General features: G+C 34.9%; 3 protein-coding genes across 7 annotated transcripts; all 3 read right to left on the bottom strand.

The window, feature by feature from the left end:
• Window positions 1-904: 904 nt before the first annotated feature.
• LOC110668310 (pentatricopeptide repeat-containing protein At1g73710) lies at window positions 905-4,453 on the bottom strand. Its single transcript, XM_021829503.2, has one exon. It carries the CDS (start codon window positions 4,263-4,265, stop codon window positions 1,176-1,178), a length of 3,090 nt encoding a protein of 1,029 aa, XP_021685195.2. The 5' UTR covers window positions 4,266-4,453; the 3' UTR covers window positions 905-1,175.
• Window positions 4,454-5,606: 1,153 nt separating this feature from the next.
• LOC110668251 (secretory carrier-associated membrane protein 1) lies at window positions 5,607-11,267 on the bottom strand. The gene is made up of 13 exons (XM_021829415.2): window positions 10,923-11,267; window positions 10,365-10,430; window positions 9,549-9,650; window positions 9,391-9,453; window positions 8,945-8,978; window positions 8,726-8,848; window positions 8,373-8,435; window positions 8,151-8,244; window positions 6,974-7,019; window positions 6,826-6,893; window positions 6,458-6,506; window positions 6,070-6,135; window positions 5,607-5,971 (listed from the first exon to the last, which is right to left on the bottom strand). Exons 1-13 carry the CDS (start codon window positions 10,974-10,976, stop codon window positions 5,885-5,887), a joined length of 915 nt encoding a protein of 304 aa, XP_021685107.2. The 5' UTR covers window positions 10,977-11,267; the 3' UTR covers window positions 5,607-5,884.
• Window positions 11,268-12,114: 847 nt separating this feature from the next.
• Window positions 12,115-21,063, bottom strand: LOC110668250 (protein STRUBBELIG-RECEPTOR FAMILY 3). 5 transcript variants are annotated; one of them, XM_058128427.1, is made up of 17 exons: window positions 20,909-21,063; window positions 20,365-20,541; window positions 19,867-19,996; window positions 19,687-19,758; window positions 19,455-19,520; window positions 19,251-19,322; window positions 19,083-19,154; window positions 18,886-18,957; window positions 18,745-18,810; window positions 18,538-18,603; window positions 17,312-17,706; window positions 16,807-17,225; window positions 16,133-16,404; window positions 15,315-15,453; window positions 13,494-13,630; window positions 13,246-13,402; window positions 12,115-12,589 (listed from the first exon to the last, which is right to left on the bottom strand). In XM_058128427.1, exons 2-17 carry the CDS (start codon window positions 20,477-20,479, stop codon window positions 12,491-12,493), a joined length of 2,349 nt encoding a protein of 782 aa, XP_057984410.1. In that variant the 5' UTR covers window positions 20,480-20,541; window positions 20,909-21,063; the 3' UTR covers window positions 12,115-12,490. The 5 variants fall into 5 exon arrangements, with proteins under 5 accessions (XP_057984410.1, XP_021685105.2, XP_057984411.1 ...); XM_021829413.2 differs by having other exon boundaries at window positions 19,867-19,930; XM_058128428.1 differs by having other exon boundaries at window positions 20,365-20,808; window positions 20,909-21,033.
• Between the last annotated feature and the right edge of the window lie 223 nt (window positions 21,064-21,286).

Raw genomic sequence — 21,286 nt, 5'->3', positions numbered from 1 at the left:
AATTAACTTCTCTTTTAACAATACATAGAATCTAGCGGTGCATATCCAATTATCTCATAACTTTAAAGTAGAAAATAGAGATAAAGATTACAACTTTTCGAAATGTTGGTTTATCAACTCTGCGTTCGCTTTCTTAAGTAAAATTAATAAAATGTGATACATTAATTGATTTATATTTAATTTTATATATTTTAATGTAGGAGTATACTTTTATATTTTGTTGATCTCAACCTTTAAACATCCTATGTCATTTTTAAAATTTTCAAGCTAATAAAAAAAAAATCACCAATTTCACTCTACATTTGAAAATTAAAAATATAAAATTGTCTCTTGAATTAAATACAAGTAAATTTTAATTATTATTTTGTAATAAATAAAGATAAAATTTATTATCGAAACCACCTGGTTGTCATCTATTTCCTGAGGACCATTTTGAAAGTGTATCCTTTTTGCTGAAACCCCCACATTTTGCCTGTTCTTGAATTTTTGTAGTTCAAATCATATTTTCATCTCGTAAGATGCTCCGTAGAGGGAATTTTCTTTCATCCCCTTGCTCACTATTCTAAATCTGAAGTTCCTGTGTTTCTTCTTGGATGAAGTTGTGTATATTAAATGAAAATTTTCTCATTCTCTTAATCTGCATTTATGATTTATGCAGTTGAGAGGGTGGCTCTTCTCTTCTCAATGTCTCAACCTGATTCCAAAATGGTTTGGGCCTAAAGTAGATGAATAGAAATTCTATTTAAGTCGCTGTTCCTCCTTAGATGTCTATAGTTGTGTGCAGAATAGAAATAATTGCAAAGATAATCTCCCACTGACAACTGTTATCTAAGAATTGCGGTTAAAAAAGATCATCTTGAGGAATTTGTAGGCATAAAATGCCTGCTATTCGTCAGACGACACAAAGACCAAAATAGGTACTGATATACGATATAAAATTAACAGGAGCATCTCCATGTATATATTTACAATGATCTACTGAAACCTAAACTCTATTAAAATCATTTCAATTTAGCTATTGCGTCATACATTACATACAAAAAACCTTCAATGCTGAGACACAGCATTGTCCCTGTACAATTTACACAAAGGAACCTTGTCATCTTCTCCTTTCTTCTTGTTCTCAATTTTTTCCCTTCGAGTTCTCTCCTTAAAACATAAAAATTTTATGGACTCTATATGCCTGGCGATTGTCCATCAGACCCATCTTCAGCTTCAAAATCGAAAGAATATTGTTGTGAATCAGAATCGTAGTCAGAAAATTGTTGAGAATCAAAACCAAACCTCAGCTCTTGGTTAACCAATTCAACCAGGTCAGGCCTATTGGCATCTTTGTAGGCATCTACAACAGCCTTGAATAAAGAATCATTGGGCTTGATCTCTCCATATTTTATTTGGCTATAAATCCTCTTCACCCCTTCGACCATACCAGCTTTTCCATAACAATGAACCAGATTGATACAAGTAACAAGGTCTGGTTCAAGGCCCTCATCCTGCATTTTCATGAACGTGTTTAGAGCCTTGTCGATTTCCCCTGCTGACCCATAAGCATATATTGCAACATTATAGGCAAAGGAATCAAGAGCTACATCTGCCTCTGTGAAGATCTCACAGGACTCGAGTGCTAAAGCATGTAAACCCACTACAGAAAAAACAGAGGTAATGATAGCTTGTCTAGCATAAGGTTTTCCCTCCTGATAGGAGGACTCCAACTGCATTACAGCTTCAGTTGGAAGACCTCCTTTCTTCAACACAGTAAATAATATTTTGAAGGTTCCATCATCAGGCAACAGTTTCTGGCCAATCATCTCATGCAACAATTTACCGCACTCAAGCAGCTGACCATCAGAGGCAAAACATGCCATTACCTTGTTATATGACATATTGTCCCTTAGCAAATCCGACTGTTTCATCTCCTCTGCAACATCAATGGCTTCATCAAGCATGCCCATGCTCTTATACAGATACATCATGGTTGCATAGGAAACCCCATCTGCTGAACCCTTTTCTCTCAAATTATTGAAAACCAATTCAGCTTCTGATATCATCCCAAGTTCTGCATAGAGACTGATCATGCTATTTGATGCAATGATATCCGGACCACCCTCCAAACACATCATCTTCTGATACAATTGTTTTGCACTGTCAAAGGATCCCAGCTTGCTATAAACCTTAATCAGGGAAGTCAAAACTATTTGATTTGCCGAAATCCCACATTCTTCCATCTTGCAGAAATATTCAAGAGCTTCTTCAACTTTTCCAGCCTCTGCATATCCATTAATTATAGCACCATACACAACTTCATTAGGTTTTACCCCTGCACTAACCATTTCTTGGTAGACATCAACTGCATCAGAAAGCTGTCCCAGACGAGCATAGCATGCAATAATAGAAGAGAATGTTAGACATAGTGGTTTAAATCCTGCTCCTTTCATTTCACCTAATAGGTCCCTTGCTTGGTCCACCAAATCAGCACCAGAGAACATTTGGATGAGAGAATTATATGTGCACTCATCAGGCCAAGTCCCATGATTCCTCATACTTTTAAACAGGGAAAAGGCTTTCTCATAAAGCTTTCCCTTTCCATAAGCTTTGATCATGACATTATACTCCAAAATGTCCCTCCTCTGTCCTGCCAATGCCCTCATCCTGTGAAACACAGCCTCAGCTTCAGTCCAAAGCCCCTTTTCCGCATAAGCATCTAGAATTGCCGCGCGAGTACTTGATGACAATCCACCCTCAAGCTGACACTTATCAAAAAGGCTCTTTGCCCTATCAAGTAATCCTTTGTTAATATACATCTTCATAATACCAGGCAAAGAATGCTCATCAATATGCTGTGAAGACTTGTCCATTTCATCAATTATAGCCTCTGCTTCTTTCACCATATTCCTCTCAGATAATTCATGAAGAATAGCTCGGTAGGTTATAGTATCAGGGAAAAGACCCACCTCTCTAATCTTCCTATAACACTTGATGGCTGCATCAATGTTGCCTACACTTGCATATAAAGATAGAAAGATGTTATAAGTTCTGGTATCAGGAGTTATTCCCCTTTCTTCCATCTTATTAAGCAAAGACTCTGCTTCTGACAAATGACCGTGACTTCCACAAGTAAAGATCATAGTATTAAATGTGATGGTATCCATTGCCACCCCAGATTTCAACATATCTGCAAAGACATCAGCTGCATCACTGAGACGCCCTGCCTTACCATACAAATCAATCAATGTATTATATGTAGATGTTAGACGTGGCTTCCTAACCAGACTTTCAGGATCTGATGACCCCACAATTCTCCCTCCTATCTTGAAAAGTTCAGTTGACAAAAAATGCTTAAAGCTAACTGGCACAGAACCAGACCCATTTTTGAAATCACTCATAGCATCAAATTCAAGGTCCTCCAACTCAATCCGCCCACCACACCAGTCTTTATAAAACCTATGTGCCCTATCAAACTCCCCTGCATCTTTCAAAACCCTAACAACTGTATTCATTGTAACCTCATCAGGGAAAAGCCCTCTAAGTCTCATATGCTTAATCCACAAAAGCGCTTCAGTAACAAGACCAGCCTTTCCATACACATCAACAAGCATTCCATACGTGTTATTGGTAGGTAAAACACCAATTTTTGCCATTTCAATCCAACAACGCCTTAATTCATCCCATTTTTGAGCTCTGCCGAGCGCTCGAAGCACAATATTATAGTGAATAGCATTTGGTACATAATCTTTCTGCGATTTAAAAAACTCAAAAACCCGAACAACTCTCCCCCAATTTCTCTGTTCCTTGAGAATCACAGTCTGTTCTTTTGGACTCAAGCTCTCACAAAACGAATTAAGGGTTTTCTCAATATCATTTTCGGACTCGAAAGATCGTAAAATTGAAGGCAAAACACCTCCATACCTCTTCTTTTTACCATTAACCGAAGAACTCTTCGTGGGTAAAGTTAGAGTTTTTGAATGACACTGAAGCTTAAACCCTAGAGAAACCCTATATCCTTTAAGGTTATGCTTCTGGGGAAATGAGCATACGACTCTTCTACGAAGGGTTGGCTCGACAGGAAAGGCAGCGGGCAAAGAGTAATATTGTGTACTTGCAAAGTTGCGGTGATGAAAGTGATTAAACCCTGGAAAAACCCTTGCTTCAGAAGGAGAATGAAGAGAAAGAAGCTTACTTGAAGATGAGATGTGATGGTGGAGAATTTCATGGCTTAATTCTCTCGAACTGTGACTCTGATTGCTACTACAACCGTGAAGAATCATCTTTTGGTCAAAATCTGGGGTTTGGGTTTCAATAATTTTAGCAGCTAATCTGGTCAGGTTGGTGCTCTTGCAAGCAGTTCTTACCGTCTACTATCGCTGAACCAAAAAAAAAAAAACAAGAAACTTTATAGGGGAAAATTTAATCAAGTAAATATTTTCGTTCTCCCTTTAATTATTTTTGTGTAATTTAAAATTTAGTATCCTACATATAATAAAAATCACAGCTTAAAAATCACAGCTTAAATAAGTTATTAATAAAATAATTAGTGAATTAAAAGTTATAATAATTTAATTCATTATATTTTATTTTTTTAATAAATTATTCTCTATAAATTTAATACTTATAATAATTTAATCTTTAAAAATTACGCTAATTGTTTCAATTTTCATTTGATTATTGACTAGCATTGAATTTTAAAAAAATAACATTTTTCTACACAAACATAATTTTGAGATTTAACTTATTTCTCATAAAAATAAATAAATAAATTATAATTTTATCATATTTTAAAGATTATATTGTAAAATACTATTTTTTTAAATTGAATTATATATATATATATATATATTTCAATCAATAAATAATTAAATAATATTGGAGTCATATCTATGGTTATAAGGTCAACAACGGCATAAAAAAATCATTTCAATATATTCATGAACAAAAAATTGTCAAATAAAAATAATTTTAATTTTTAAATAAAATAACTGTTTAGCCTTTAATATTATATTATATTAGAATTGCAGATTAAATAATTATTTTATTTAAAAATTCCAATAGGTATAATTTAATAGCCCCATTAGCACTCAGCTAATGAAAGAATTAGAATGTAAATGGTTCTTAATTTACAGAATTATCTACTGTAATAAGTTGAAAGAAAGATGAGAATGATAATGTAGTCATGCTTAAAATAAAATTTCACGTAAATCATGCGTGAAATGAATGAAATAAATTCATTTAATGGTCTCTAAATTAATCCTCAAATCATGTTTATAGAAAGATATCACATAGTAAATGAATTTAGAAGTTGATACTTTAACAGAATAATATTAGAATTGTCTTTGAAATATCGAATTTGACTTTAAGTTAAAATCAAATTAAAAAGAAAAAAAGCCATTTTGAAAGTTTGGTTGCATTTCGGAACTGCAGTTTTCAAAATGTAATTCTTATTTGATTACAAGTTATAACCACCAGTATTACCATGCGAAGAATGATTCAACTCGCATTGCACCTGATTGCGCCGATGACAAATTGAGATGTGAGAAATGCCAATGACTCCATGCATAGCATTAGCATGCGTTAGATTAGTCTCAGCTAATGCCTCTCTTGGAACTTGGTCAGAAAATGTAAAAGAATAAACATAATAACATAGAAATTGTACATCAGGAAACATGTCAAGATCAAACCTTGAAGCTATCACAGCCACAAGCTCACTACAAACCTCTACTCAACTTTCTAATTTGTCTAAGATTCTTCACCTGATAATGTAAGTAGACACCACATCAAAAAGTTTTGCATCCTAAAGCAAGCCACGAAGGTATAGAAGGGAAAAAAAAATGAGTGAAGTATTGTTTTGGCTCTATCCATTAATAGTTATCTCTATTACACAGCAGTGCCATCAAAGTGCAGCCATCATTGTCCTTGTTGCAGCTTCCCGCTTCATTTCTGCAGCCTTCCCACTGCCTCGGAAATACATATAAACTTGCTGCAAATTGGAACCAAGGAAAAAAAGGAATATAAGTAAAACCACAATGAAACAGTACATCAGCTAAGCATGTACAGGTTGCAGAAGGATTATTGAACCTGTATAACCCAGATACTGAGCAAGGATTCGATGCAGAAACATACAAATCCAACTGTGTAGAATATCTGCACCGCAAAAAAAATAAAAATAAAAATAAACAAAGACTTAGATTTGCTACCATTAAACCATGTTGGCTACTTGGTTAAAAAAAATTTACATTTGGGTCAATCCATTTCAGTTATCAATTTTAAATCACCTCAAATGGTTCTACTAAGCTATTATTCTTTGAAATTCATAATTCCACAACTGCATTACAACTCTTATCACATAGCATAAAACATAATTCAAAGTGCAGACCAGTTTCACTAATGATATCAAAGACCATACAGAGTGGGGTCCATTGATGATATCCAAGAAAATACAGAGTTTTAAAAGCTAAAGACTTACCCCAACTAAAACATGTTTGCCGAGAAGATCTATAGCAGGAAAAATACCTCTGTCCACACGATCAAAACAAATATTAGAAGAATAAAGAAATCACCAATACCCATGTAAAATGGCTCCCTAAAAATAATGCTTTAGAGGAGACTTCAATTAATTTATGTAATATTTTCCTCCATATCAACAAAAAGGAAGAAATTGTAGTTAAGCACTAACTGAAGTAGCCATAACTATTGACATTTCAATACATCCAGGAAATACAATCCAATGAGAAATGATAGTCTAAAACTATCATAGTTGTTCCCCTTTCCTAAAAGCAATTAAATAGTTGGTATTTAGCAAACAAAACCCTTAAAAATAAAATAAACACTTACGCAAGAGACTTCCCCTTGAAAACAACTGGAGGAGCAACAGCAGCAAAGATGCAAAAGCCAATGTGGATCTAAACAAGGGAGTACATGAGGGTTTTGCAGCAAGTATTCAAAGTGGAAAAAGACATAATAAAAACAGGAATGAGCATACCAGGTAAGCCAGGAAAAACCACCCAAATTTCAGAGCACTATCAGTCCTGTAAAAGAAGTTGGCACACCATTTTACTGAAGGAACATTATATGTTAGGACGAACGGAAAAAGCAGAAAAAGACAAATGTGTTAGGCAAGTATATCTAAACCTATTTCATTATTTTTGAGTTTAATAAAAATTACAGCAATTCAGAAAATATATCTGCATTTATTATTAACCTAATTCCAACTTCTTATCAAAAGAAATATAGTAGTGGTTCAGCGGCCATAATTCTGGAAAAGAGATCAAAGTGTTCTACATCAGTTTCATGCACCATCTGTCAAGGAATCAATGGCATGAAAATTTCTAAGCTATCACCTAAGAAAGACGATGTTGATAGAGTTATGAATAAATTGTGGTATAAGAATGTCCATGGGATATGGCCATGGAAATATGCAGCAGAAGTGCTGGCTAATTAAATATCAACTGAACTTATCAATAACAATTTCCTCCATGAAGTATATAATCTATGTTATTTATTGTTTTACATCTATGTCAATGCAGATCGAAAAAGTACTTTTCAGCATTGACAGCAAAATTTTTCAATTTTAAAAATTTTCTTTACATGGTTCCCCTTCTAAGGTTAAAAAGAATTAACGTCCCGTGCTAGTAGGCATATAGACCTGTCCCGTGCTAGTAGGCATATAGACCAGTCAAATAAAATTACATAAGATCTATCCTATACAAAAAGAGAATTGCATGTGCTTTCTAATTTTTCTTCCTCTCTCCAAAAGTGTATCACATTCTTCAAAAATTTTTAACAAACATACAATTATGCTTTCTTCTTTTACATGATAATTTATCATATTACCAAATATCCAAAAGGACTCTAGATTCAGGAGTACAATTTTGACCATGCACATTTAGAATCAACCACAAATAAATATAAAAGATCAGGTTCTTACATCTGTAAATAAATATCTAACATTGTAGAATATACACTCAAGAAGAATACTTGTATAATCATCATTGGATATAAATTCCCGACCAAGAGTTTTCATAGAACATAGAAATCATAATAGACAGAACCTATTCGATGGAAGTACACAATGAATAAAAATTTTCACAGGCCTCCTATATACATAGTATTAATGAAAGAGAACGAGATCCAAACAACAAATGACCAAGTATTAATACCTCATTGCACGATATAAAGGACGATACCACATAACATAGGCTCCAGGAACCCCTGATATGAAGTAGATGATAGCAAGAAACCAAATTGTTGGACCTGAGAGGGAACAAGTTTAGCAAAAAAAAGTGTAAAACCAGATTGCTAGATCTAAAAAAGAGAATAATTTAGAACAAGCTAGTGCAAGACAAGGATGCATTAACTACGTTAAATTAATTTAAACCAACCTTCGCCTTTGATCCAGGCAGTGGTAACTGCCACAATATTCCACAAAAGGCACACAAATAATCCTGCACTTTCACACAAAATTAAGTTACTGCGCATCTGGGCTCAATGTATAAACGTTTCTCAATTAACAAAAAAGACAGTCCTCGATTTAAGCTACAAGACCTATCATTAGACAGACTAAACTACTTTTCATTATTGCTTCTAGGTTCTTTTTGTTAACAATCATCGACCCATTTAAAGCAGTTACTGCAAACTCAGGGATAATTGAGAAAGTATGCAAAATCCCCATACAAACAGCACCCATAGATTTAAAATACTGAGCCAAAATTACAGAAATAGGATTAAAACTTACCCAACAATGTTGTAAATGCAACATATTGCATCCTTTGGAGATGGATTGGTATTTCAGTTGAAATGTCATGATGGATAATGGGAAAAAATGGTGGCCAATTCTTCTCTTCTATTACAATTCCAGCTGCAGAAACAAAGAAGATTATGATGTAAAGCATGTCTCACAATTTAAAACATCAACATTTTATCAAATGTATAAAATATAAACATAATGTATTACCCCGTGCTATCGCATCTTCCCTCCGTTTTAGTTCCTGGAGAACACCAAACAAGCAGGCTTCAAATTACTAGAGGAAATTTATGTCCAAACATGCAAGAATTTACAAATGACATTTAAGAGGTACATCGGTAAAAACCCATAGATTCCAGAAGTTTGACATGAAGATTAAAAAAATAAAGATTTTGTAATATTTAGCAAAATGAACCTTTCTTTCTGAATATTCTTTAAATTATGAATATATTCTATATATCATATTATCCTGTATGATTGCAGTAGACAGTCACTACTAACACCTATGATTAACATGTACTTTGGTAACTAGCAAAGGCATCTCTTAACGTCAACCAGAAAATTAAAAACAATTCATAAACATCAAGAAACACCACTGATGTTTATTTCAGAAAGCAGCAACCAAGTTCAGAAGCTACAATGAGACAAGCAATCACCTGTTCCCTCTTCTTAAGCTCAGCCTCTTTAACTTGGAGCTCCCTCTCCTTTGATTTCAAATCCTGGAGTAAAACAAAAGGTAAATAAAAACAAAATTCCTCTTTAAAAAAGAATTCACGTTATGTAGACAATAAACATATTGAAGTCTTTAGAATACCTTTCCACTGTCAAGGGGAATATCAACCGTTGCACCCCGATCATAAGGTTCAGGAGGAAGGGGTGAAAGCCTTGAGGTTGCAGGAGGAACACTTCCAGGATTCTAGAAAGTTCAAAGGAATATAACAAGAGAAAACACAAGAAACTTAGTCATTAATATCAGTGTCAATATTTTTTCAAAAAAAAAAAAAATTCAGTGGATGGTAATGCATATACACCAAAGCAAGTAAACCTGTCACAGCAGATACAATTAGGACTCGCAAACAACATTCTTCATCAATCAAGAAAAAGAGCCACAACGCACACTGGCCAAAAAAGCAAAGCACAGTTTTTTTTTTTTTTTTTTTACCTAGAATGATAAAAGATAAACATTGATACGGCTACATCATGAGGAAATAGCAGGAAAAGACAAGGCAGAAGCGGTAGCTGCAAGAAAGCAATGGAGAAAGAGTTGTGTAGCAGCATCCACAACATATATATATTACTTTGTACCAGTCATTATCCAAGCACAGTTTCATTTCTCTTACTCAGTTCAATGCACACAAGAAACTAAACAAAAAAAAAAGGAATTATGGAAGTAGGAGGTGTACAATTGTGCATATTTATATATCCAACATTTTGAGTTGTCATATCCTTAATATTGTGATGTGAACAATTTCAAACCCCTAAACCAAATACAAGCTAAAAGCAGCCATAGCGTACAAGTAAAATTGCTAATATATAAAGTGCATTAACATAGTACCAGCATCTTACAAAATGCTATTCCATCTAACAAAAGTAAAGTCAGACAGGATATTACAGGGAAAAGCAAGCTTACGGTCATATAAAAGGAACCTCCACCATAATTTGATTGCCCTGATCCTTTCCCCTTTGTTGCTTGATCCTGACAGCAAATAAAAATTTTTAAAAAATAAAATATAACAAAATAAAGCAATAAGAAAAACACATTCTATCAGTAAATTCTACCTAAGCAACCAGGCAAAATCATATGCAGCTGATAAACGATTATGAAAATGAATCACAAAAATCAATAAATCTCAGAAAAAGAGAAAATTAATTTAAAAAAAGAAAAAAAAAACTCTAAATAAGATCCAAATTGTTCAATCTTCTTTCAGTTTCCTTTGCTTTCTCAGCAGCCAAATTAAGCATTATCCAAAAATAAAAAGTAGCAAAATTCCAATCAATACAGCTACACCATAATACAATATGAAATATCAGAAAATATATAATGTAACTCACGTCTAAGATCTCAAATCAGCCAGTAAATCAAGCATTTACAAACAGATCTAACAAATCCAACAAAATAAAAATAATATCAAACTGAACAAAATATCCACCGGCATAATCGCATTATCAAAGAATGCAAGGAACATACCGCGAAAGGATTAACCTCTTCTTCGTCGAACGGGTTAGAATCGTAGCGACTCATTAGACCAAATCAGAAGATCTAAACTCGAAGTGAAAAGACAGAGGAATAAATAAAATTCTAAAATGGAAATAAACTGAGGGAGATAGATGGGAAATTGGAGATTCTAAGGAGTGGATCGAATGAAGAGTTGAAAATGAGGAAGATAATGGTTGAAAGGGCTTTGAAATGGAAGAATTTCGATGTCAGGGCTGTTTGTTTCACAGGAAAACCGAGAAGGAAAACAAACAGAAAATTGGAGGGTGAGAGAGAGAAGTAAAGTAAGGAGGGAAAGAAAAGGGCAGGTTTATATAGGGCAGTGTGTCTAACTGGCAATTAGTGGATGGCTATTAGAAACATATAAATAAAAAATAATTTTGTGTAGGTTTAAATTATGAGTTGTTAGCGTGTTTCTACTTTCATTAGTACGTAGTCTCTTAACTATTAAGCTTTATTTGAAGCTATGATGGGAATGCTAAAAAAAGTTTTTTTTTTTTTTTTTAAGCATTGTTAAAAATAATTTTTTTAAAAAATATTTATAATTAAAATATTTCAAGCTTAATTTTAAATATCGGCTATATAATATATTTAAAGAATTTTTTCAACAGCTATGTCTAGATTTTCACGTGAGAAATTGTATGCACACGCATCACCCATATGGAGTGTGCCTTTGCTGGACCGAAGAGGTCCAAAATTTCAATGGATGTACTATTTCAATGCACAAAGATTATTTAATTTTTTTTTCTTTTTTTTATAATTGACTCGACTCACTTTAACTGGAGAATTCAAAGTCCTAAAGATTTTTTTTTTTTTTCTTAAAGGTGGTAATCTATAAAAGCTACACACACCGATTCACACTGGCTCACCCCTTAAGACAGCCCTGGAGATTTCACTACCACTAAAGCTTATTGGTAAGATTACAATCGTTGGTAACACGGCATAGCATATCAAGTTCACATAGAAAAGGTATTTTCATTTCACCTTTTGAACACAACCATTTGATGCACTTTACAATCTGTAGCGCATCCTTGTCCAAGCCGTTTTGGAGGTTCTCATGTCCTTTTCCCTTTTCTCTATCGATCAACCATGATATTATTTTGGAACTATTGTAAATATTGATATGAATTGGCAGAACCCAACATAAACATCATTATTATAGATGTTGCATTACAAACAAAATTTCATTATCAAGAATTAGCAACCAATGACAAATACAAAACAATCATGTTAGCTGATTTGTGCAGTTTACGAAGAGATTGCATAATTTAATCAACAATCGAATCACCAATAAATTAACCAGACGAATCAAATTTGTTCAGAGTTCCAACCACTTCATTTTTGCAGCCTATTCTGCGTGTCAGCATCTTCTAGCTGATTTCCTTGAAGGGTAAGAAATTGAGATGTGAACAGTTGAGGATGTTAGCATAGTGCATTTTGTTTACGGTAGATGCACCTTCTTGGGTTGGATTTATAGCAGATCAACATCTGCATCTTTGCATTCGTGTGCTTAGATGACAGGGTCTAGTTTATAATTTCTATCAGTCCCCAATTGACTCACTGCTGTGGCGCTCTCTCCGAATCATGTCTAGCAGATCCTGGACAACTTCAGACATTGGTGGCCTGAATTCTGGCTGAGCCTGTAAGATAAAACTTGAGGTCAGGGAAGCAATTCTATACGGGTAGATAACAAAGTAAACTACCTGATGTGAAATTTTCTCCTTTTCAGTACTCTACCAAGAAAACACACAAATACAAATGGTGATGAAGATGGCATGGCACAAGCTAAGAGAATTTTATGTGAAAGAATTGTTGTATTTTATTGTTTTGAACTTGCATGTGCATGTGCTAAACCATCGTTGTGATCTTATGTCTTCATGTTCATTTTTTACCCTTGTTTCATCAACTTATACCACTCTCACGTCTGCACCCATGATATATAGGACATGGGAAGTACGAACAAATATCCACGATGAAAAAGAAACAATTACTTTTCATCCTTCCCTCTCTTACACAATCTATATCCTGGCCATCTGTTTGATAACAATTCGTTTCATATTTGATAAGCAATGATCATTATGTTTTTGTACTATGCTCACTAGTGTGAAGTATAACCCTTGAAAAAACAGAATTCCGGGAAAGACAAGGAACCATTGCAGAAATTAAATACTAATCTTGGAACCAATAGTACCTTACTGGCATGGATCTTTGTAACCCAATACATGAAATAAGTCCTAGTGGACACAGTGATGAGATAAAAAAAAATGAAGAAGAGGAAGAAGAGAGAAATTCTCACCTGAACACACCGAGAAATAATATCAGCAAAGTTTGATAATGATTTGGCAGGGTACTCTCCATTAAGAGAAGGATCAACCATCCTGGACAATGCATCAATGTCATGAAGCTGGGGTATTGCCCACCTCACCAGAAATTGTTCGCCTCGATTTCGTGTCCTACAAAAATTTGACAAAAATATCTATGGCTAGAAAGAAAAATAGGCAATTAGTCATATGATAACAAACAGAAGATCCTTCATTTTTTTACCTGTCAAGGGACTTTCGGCCTGTTAAGAGTTCTAACATAACCACCCCAAAGCTATAAACATCACTCTGTGCAGTATAAATTCCTGACTCAAATTCTGGAGCCCCATAACCATAAGCTGTTAGCAGTTGCCCTGACAACTGAAAGTAAGTAAACAATTTCAGAATTAACACATGAAAATGGCAACAGAAGCTTCATACATCACTTATCCATCAAAACCACTTGCCACACATTGAAACTACTTCATTAATCAATCAAGCTTTCGAAACATATCAATCCAAAGTAATGCAACCCATGGAAATGGAGCAGCAGCTACAAGAATGTTCATCATGTCTTGGCAAAACCTTATCGTTGGAGATGGGGTATCAAGCGGGAATGCCCAACCATTTCATGGAGTGAACAAATGCAGCCACATCTTGATTCTTGAGGATACAGAAACTTGTAAAAAAAAAAAAGGATTCTTTTGTTGCAATCTATAAGCATGGAACTTTTAATGTCATTTACAGGATCCAGTTTTTAAAGAGATGACTCCAACTTGGGCCAACATAGCAAATAAGCTACGTACAGATAATTCACTTTCCTTCCTTGAGTACAAGAGTCCCTAAATTGAAGTGCTTACACCCTATCTTCAACGCTAGTGCCATAATAGAGTTGGTTGAAGCACATTAACAATTAACTGAACTGGCCCAAATGGACCCCAACTTTACACATGTTTTGTAGCATGAAGGTAAAAAGGTGAGATCAATAGTTCAATTACCAATTCCAGACATAAGATGGCAAAGGCCACAAGTCCAGTATGACCTAAAAGCTATAAGATTCTCTTCGATAAGCCTACCAAAATGGGCTCTTAAGCATAATGTGATGTTGGAGAAGAGTTTATTCATCTCATTCTAAAGGCCCCAAAAAACCATTTATTTTCAGATAGCTGCTTCTATATAACATTCCTAAAGCTACGTTAACTGATCATCAAGAGTTTTTTTCTCACTCATGCATCTTTACGGCACAAAATTCATTTCATTTCACTTTCCAACAGCACTTCGATATGACATAATAGATTCCCATCAACCAACTCAATCTAATACAAATCTGAAAGTAAATTCAGATTGCAGTTTGCATGTCAAAGGTTAATAACCCAAAAAAAAAAACAAAATTTCTATATCAGCATCAATTCTTTTTAAATATATCAATTATTTACAGCTAGCTTAACACTGGTGTCAATTACCACAAACTTAATGGAGATGTGTAAGGCTATGCACGGTTCCTGGGGGTTCCGAACTGAAAAACCGTACCGAACTGGAAATATGAAGGGCTATATAATTAAGAAATATGCAAAAGATAATATAAAATTTTTATTAAGAAATATATTTTTGTTATTAATATTATTAATTTAATATTAGTATTATTATTTTTATTGTTGTTTTCACATTAGAAATTTAAGATTGTATTTTCTATTTTAAAATGAACACATGAATATTACAATTTTAAGTATAAAAATCAAGATCTGAAATGAAATAAGAACCAAAATTGAAATGAAAAAAGAACTGAAACTAAAACCGGAACCATACCGAGATTGCTTAGAACCAAACCAGAACTGGAACAGAAGTTTGGTTCCAACTTCCAAGTCTAGTTTCTAAAATTCAAAGAACCGAAGGTTTGGTTCTAGTTTTGGTTCTGGTTCTTAACTAGAACCAGAACCGAACACCCCTAAAAATGTGTGATAAAACACTCCATATACTGACAAGAACTATACATATTAAAATATTTAAAATAAAAGATGCTTACTAATGTGACATTTAGAATTATTATGTATTATATTTGACTTACCTGACTAACATCATTTGATGATATTAGTGGAGCCAAACCACAATCTGAGACACGAACAGCAAGATCATCATCTAGGAGAATGTTTGCAGACTTGAAATTTCTGTGTACAACAGGTGGCTGACAGATCTCATGCAAATACCTTCACACAGGAGGAGAACGTAAGCACTTGTAAACAGAAGCATGCTTCCTATCAAAACTCCTCACTCCTAAAAATAAGGTTTATAATTTGTTTTATTTATCACTTTTCAACTCTGACAAGTCATAACTGCATTAGCATTTCTACTGATTCAGAATATACCCAATTGTAACCCATACAAGTAACACAGGATGGCTCACATTACTCACCTCTTCAAGAAGTTCTGTGTGCATGTGTGTGCACTTGTGTGTGGGTAAGGGGATTCAATTATTTGTAGACATGGAAAACAATATGTTAAAAATCTCCCATCTGACATGAGTTCTAAGCCCAATTCTCTTTTAAATATTATTTTTCTCACTGATTTGGGCAATATGGAATAGAGACGTTTTGCATGGTGAAACAAGATCCCTAGGATAATTTTTTTTATTCAATTATTTTTTAGCTCCGCATATAAGTATTTGAGGAAAACACAAATGGCTAAATATAATTTTTTTTAGTATATCACACAGTTATAATATTATTTTCCATAGATTGGATTGCAATGCATCATACAGAAGATGGACAAAAGAAGAATTTTCAGCCATAACTAACAAACAAGTTGGACATCTACCTAGCCAGCTGATTATAATAGGGATAACAAGCATTGGTTATATGATTCCATGTAAATGGTTAACTGACTTACTCTAAAGCTCTGGCAGCTCCAAGCGCCATCCTGACACGGGCATTCCAGGAAAGCTGCTTCTTCGATTCATCATCTGAATGTAGTGCATCCTGTAGTGTTCCATTACTGCAATACTCATAAATCAGAAGCCTTTGACCATGCTCCGCACAGAAACCCATGAGCTCAACAACATTAGCATTTCGGATCCGATCAACATTGTTAACCAGTTCAATGAACTCATCATCGTTCTGCTGGCTTGAAGCCTTCTTGTCCAGTTTCTTAACTGCAAGAAGCTACAAAAAGCATCCAAAAAATCATGCATCACAGATTTGAGCGATTCTAACATGCACTATAATCACTACCTAATCACATAGATGGCATCCAAGGAGAGAGAAGATTTCGCAATACATATACATCTATTTTCAACCCTTGTGTGACAAAGTCATCAACTCATCATTATTACAATTGAGAAGAAAGTAACAGTATCACTAAACTAAAATGAGATGGTGCAGTTGGGAAAAGAAGTATGCAAGAAAACCCATAAAAGGAGGCAAATAGTTGAAAGAGAAAAGGAACACAATCGATGAAGGAAGAAAAATGTAATATAAACAGCAAAGGACCAAAAGGAAGTCTCATGATAGACGATTCAGTCTAACATCCCCAGAAATAGTTCACATGCATTATAACAATCTTACCTTTCCTTTAGGAAGCTCCGCCCTATAAACATTTCCCAGCATACCTCCACCTATAAGATTTTCTTGAGAAAAGCTGTTTGTGTATTGCTGAAGGGATGCAATGGTGAAAGACCTGGCAGAAGCGAAGGGTTTCTGAGCTTTAGTGGGAGGCTTTGCTGTACTCGCCTCTGCAGGCACAATTGGTGTAACGATGACCTCCGCTGAAGGTAGAGGAGGTGATGAAGGGGGTGGAGGAGGAGGAGGAGGAGGAGGCAATGGTGGTGGTAGAGGTGGAGGGGGAGGGGGCATGACAAACGAATCTACTCTGCTCATATCTATTTCATAATCATCCCGCTTTGGTATTCTGGGCATAGTTCTCTCCTGCACAGTTTGTGGCTTTGGATGATCCTCCTTTGGCCGTACCTTAGCCTCCTTTGGAACTGTTAAAATAAATTTTACATGTCATTTACCAAATAATTCCAAACCTTGCAAAATAGCATATTGTTTAAATTCAAAAGTTGTTTGCCTTTTTCTGTTTCCTTAGCTGGTTGGACCAAGGACTCATGATCCCTTGGATTCTCTCGGTTGCCTTTATACGCATCAACTTGATGCCGCTCGAAAATTCTGCTGGCCTGCTCCCTTCTTCTGCTACATTTTGGCATAAAAAGCACTAGTCCTAATGCCAAAATTACAAACGACAATACACCAGCAATTGATATCCAAACTATTTTTTTGGTAGATTTTTTTCCTCCAGAACTAGATTCCTCAGATGAAGATGGCCCATCAACCTGTTTGCCAGGTGTTTTCCCAGATGAGGGTGAAGTTGGAGCTCCAGAAAGCCCTGGTGCTGGTGGTGGTGTCAGTGGGGATGTTGGTGAAGGTAATGGGACAGATGTATCATTGAATGGGTTCCCGTCTGTTCTGCACAAGTAATACTAATATTAGCAAATAGATAAGTAACATGCCCATCTACTAAAAGTTTCTAAGACTACACAGATATCCGCTTCCTGTTCAGTGGTAACAACATATGACAGACTTCTGTGAACTTAGATGCCAAATAAAGTAGACTGCAAGCACAGCTAAAAGCTTCAAGCAAGGCTACCCACATAATAATTACAGCCACAAGCATTAATTGCTGATTTAGAAACCATAATAGGCACAAAATGTCTTGGACTTGATGCATCAGAAGCCCAAGTGCCACGAAAAAGAGAAAACAATATATAATGATTTTTTTTTACAGCACTGTCAATTATAAGGTTGCAAGCACTGTGATAAACAATGCTGAGGCAACTATAGTAAAATTCCTAACTTGCTCTCCCATTTCTGTAAAGTTTTGTGTAAATTTTTTCAGCATAATTGCCATCTTTATGACTTGGATACACACTTCACCAAAAGTTTCAACATACTGTTATATATAAGCTAACGAAAAATTCCCACTATAAAAGTCAATCTGAATTCTTTGTCACATCAACCCACCGTTCCCAAGTCCCATTTGTTTCAAGTGACCTTGAATTTGGTTGCCCATCGTCCAAACACAATCATGCAGTAGAAAAGAATAGCTGTTTTCAGTATCATTACTTAATTTAGTCACTGGTTTATACACAAGTTTTCTCATAATAATTATTAAAAAAAAAAGTACCTAAAATACCAGCAATCTTCTATACTGGGGAAAGAAAGATATCATTGACAGAAATTTCTTACATTAGAGAAGTATGACCCCATAAATGTAAAAGAATGTTTCACGATTCTCACCTGAGATTTGGGATAGTCAGCATCTTCTCAGGTATGGGTCCTGAGAACAAGTTATTCTCTATGTTCCTGATTAAGATGAGGACAACATAATCAAAGAATTATCCTACAAAATTTTAGAAACTTGACAATGGAATTCCCCAAATAGAGGACAATTTTATGAATTGATAGTTGAATGTAAATTAAAAGAAACATGTTTGGGAATAATACAAATCTTTCAAGGGAAGATCTTGTAGAACATCAAGGGTCCCAGACAGCCGATTTTCCTGCAAACGTCTGCCAAATAAGTTGTTAGCTTAATTCACTGGAATTAAATAAGTGTAATTGGGATGGATAGTGACAGAAACTTACAAGGTTGTAAGATGAATCAAATTTTGAAAAGAAGCAGGCAATTGCCCACTCAAATTGTTACTAGATAAGTCTCTGCAGATACATAAGTTACTCCATTAACCATAAACTAGTACATAAGTTACTCCATTAACCATAAACTATCTCACAAAGTGAACTTGGAGAGGAATAGCAAGCCAACTTTGAAAATAAGAACCTACAGATTGATCAACCCCGCAAGGGACTGGAAGGAATCTGGTATCTCTCCACTTAAGAAATTGTTGTTCAGAGACCTGCATAGCATGCAAAGTAAAGATATAAGCACAAAACATATAAAATTGACACCAACAATCATTAAGCATTACTATAAATGACAGGAGACAATTTACATGGCTGTCAGTAAAGTCAGAGAGGATATTGAATCCGGGATGCTTCCAGTGAAATTATTTGCTGAGAGAAAACTGTCAAGAGGTAAAGGTTATCAAAACTTTTGCATAAGGAGGTGCAGAGAACAGGTATGTGAAATTATATCTCATATGACAGCCTCTGATAGATAAATATGACAATTTTACTTCATTTCCGGGGGCACATACAAGTTTTGCATAGTAACAGGTAGATTGGATGGAATGCTCCCCCCAATGCGGTTATTGCTTAAATCTCTGAAACGCAAAAACATCAAAAAGAAAAATTCAGAAGAAACTATAGAGCATTTACTAATATTCCAAATATATATATATATATAGGCAAAAGGATGCAGTTAAAAAGAGTGAAAAAAAAATATTTCTTGGGCTAAGACCAACACCAGAGGAAGGGAGCAACACTTACATTGATCTGATAGAAGTAAACATGCCCAAGTCATTACCAAGTTCTCCTCCCAAATTAGCTCCATTGAGAACTCTATAAAAACCAGCGTTTAAATAAAAACAAAAATCATAAGAGAGGTTTATATTATAAATATCAAGAAATGGTAACTGAGACAGAGGGTCAAAGGAAGCATTTCCATACATGGAAGTTATGCCTGAAACCTCACATCCAACACCTTGCCACCCTTCGCCACAAGGGTCTCCCCCTGAAGCAACCCACCCGGGCAGTACAGGATTTCCCAGAGAAGAGTATAAGCTATTAATTGCAGCAACTAATTCAATCAAAGCAATGCAGGTGATAAGATTCAGAGCTCCATGTAATAATAACATATATTAACTAGTAACTCTAATATAGTGCAAAGATAGTTTTTCTTTTGCTTTTTCCAGTAATCAAAGCATATACATAGTACATAAATGCTACATTTTCAGCTCAAAATTAAATTATGTTCCCTAATTTTGTTGCTTTCTTTACTGTTTTGCAAACTGCGACATTCTGTGATAGCAATGTCATTTGAAAATTAACATAAAAAGCTAATCTGCTCACATATCCCACATTTTCCCAGAAGCCAAACAACAAAGAGAACTCCAAAAATGAGGAAAAGAAAAAACAAGAAGAAGAAGCAAAGTGAGAGTAAATTACCATCACTGGGATTAGTAACTCCAAGAGAAATAGTCGCTGCGCAGATCAAAACAAACCCAAGAAAGACCTTAAGATAGATCTCCAAATTCAAGTACTTCCTACCAGATCTTTCCATTCCCGTTGATCTCTATCTCAACTGTCTCTTCCTCCGCAACATCAATCATAAACTCACCCAATCTGAAAAATGAAACCACCCAATAAAAAATTTTCAGAAAAAGAAAAAACCATGAACGTACAGTCAATAATCCTAGGAGGAGGTGAAATGGAAGCAAATTTGGCGGCCAATAAGAATGAGAGAAGCGCTTGAAGAACTTTTCAAAAGTAAAGAAGCTTAGGAGCTAAGATTCAATGAACTTTTTATCACAAACAGAAAGAGAAAAAGAGAGAGACGTAGACTAATACTGCATCAGAATTCTATAAAATAAATAAAGAAAAGCCTCCAACCTGTGGAAAGATTATAACTTGGTTAAAAAAAAAAAGAAAAAAAGCAGCAGCGGAAGAAAGAAAAAAGAAAGGTAGAAAATGTGGAAGAAAAGGTACGAACAGAGAGCTTAGCCCCCTTTGTTTCTTTCTTTGCTTCTTTGTCCACTGTTTCTCTCTCCAGTATTGCTTGCTTGCTTGCTCGTTTGTTTTCTCCCTCTAGCAAATTCTAGGAACTTAATTCTTAACTCAAGCGAAAATAGTGAGAGATAGAGAGAGACGGGCTAAGTTACACATATATCTCCAGTTGTAATAGTTTCTTTTCAGAAAAATATGAAATTAGACTTCACGCGCTATGGCAGCGCTCGTTGGCGTTTGTAAGCGTTCATCATTAGATAAATGCCAATGCCAATCCCAATCCATGAGCAAGAAAATGTGGGATATCAACAAGTAAATTATCGGTAAAAATTATCTTACTCAGACTCATTGATTAAATTTTGAT

Source organism: Hevea brasiliensis, chromosome 10 (assembly GCF_030052815.1).
Source record: "Hevea brasiliensis isolate MT/VB/25A 57/8 chromosome 10, ASM3005281v1, whole genome shotgun sequence".
In the NCBI taxonomy this organism is placed as follows: Eukaryota; Viridiplantae; Streptophyta; class Magnoliopsida; order Malpighiales; family Euphorbiaceae; genus Hevea; species Hevea brasiliensis.
This window is presented reverse-complemented; position numbering and strand designations above follow the sequence as displayed.

What these genes read in the sequence shown, in the direction of transcription:
- LOC110668251 (XM_021829415.2), bottom strand. Translation starts at nt 10,976, where the DNA reads ATGAGTCGCTACGATTCTAACCCGTTCGACGAAGAAGAGGTTAATCCT. An exon ending in TTCCCCTTGACAGTGGAAAG is followed by an intron (nt 9,454 to 9,548) that starts GTATTCTAAAGA and finishes GTTTTACTCCAG; the next exon opens with GATTTGAAATCAAAGGAGAG. An exon ending in AGCTTAAGAAGAGGGAACAG is followed by an intron (nt 8,979 to 9,390) that starts GTGATTGCTTGT and finishes GGTGTTCTCCAG; the next exon opens with GAACTAAAACGGAGGGAAGA.
- LOC110668250 (XM_058128427.1), bottom strand. Translation starts at nt 20,479, where the DNA reads ATGGAAAGATCTGGTAGGAAGTACTTGAATTTGGAGATCTATCTTAAG. An exon ending in CCTGTTACTATGCAAAACTT is followed by an intron (nt 19,323 to 19,454) that starts GTATGTGCCCCC and finishes ACCTCTTGACAG; the next exon opens with TTTTCTCTCAGCAAATAATT. An exon ending in GGCCGAAAGTCCCTTGACAG is followed by an intron (nt 13,403 to 13,493) that starts GTAAAAAAATGA and finishes AAATTTTTGTAG; the next exon opens with GACACGAAATCGAGGCGAAC.
- LOC110668310 (XM_021829503.2), bottom strand. Translation starts at nt 4,265, where the DNA reads ATGATTCTTCACGGTTGTAGTAGCAATCAGAGTCACAGTTCGAGAGAA.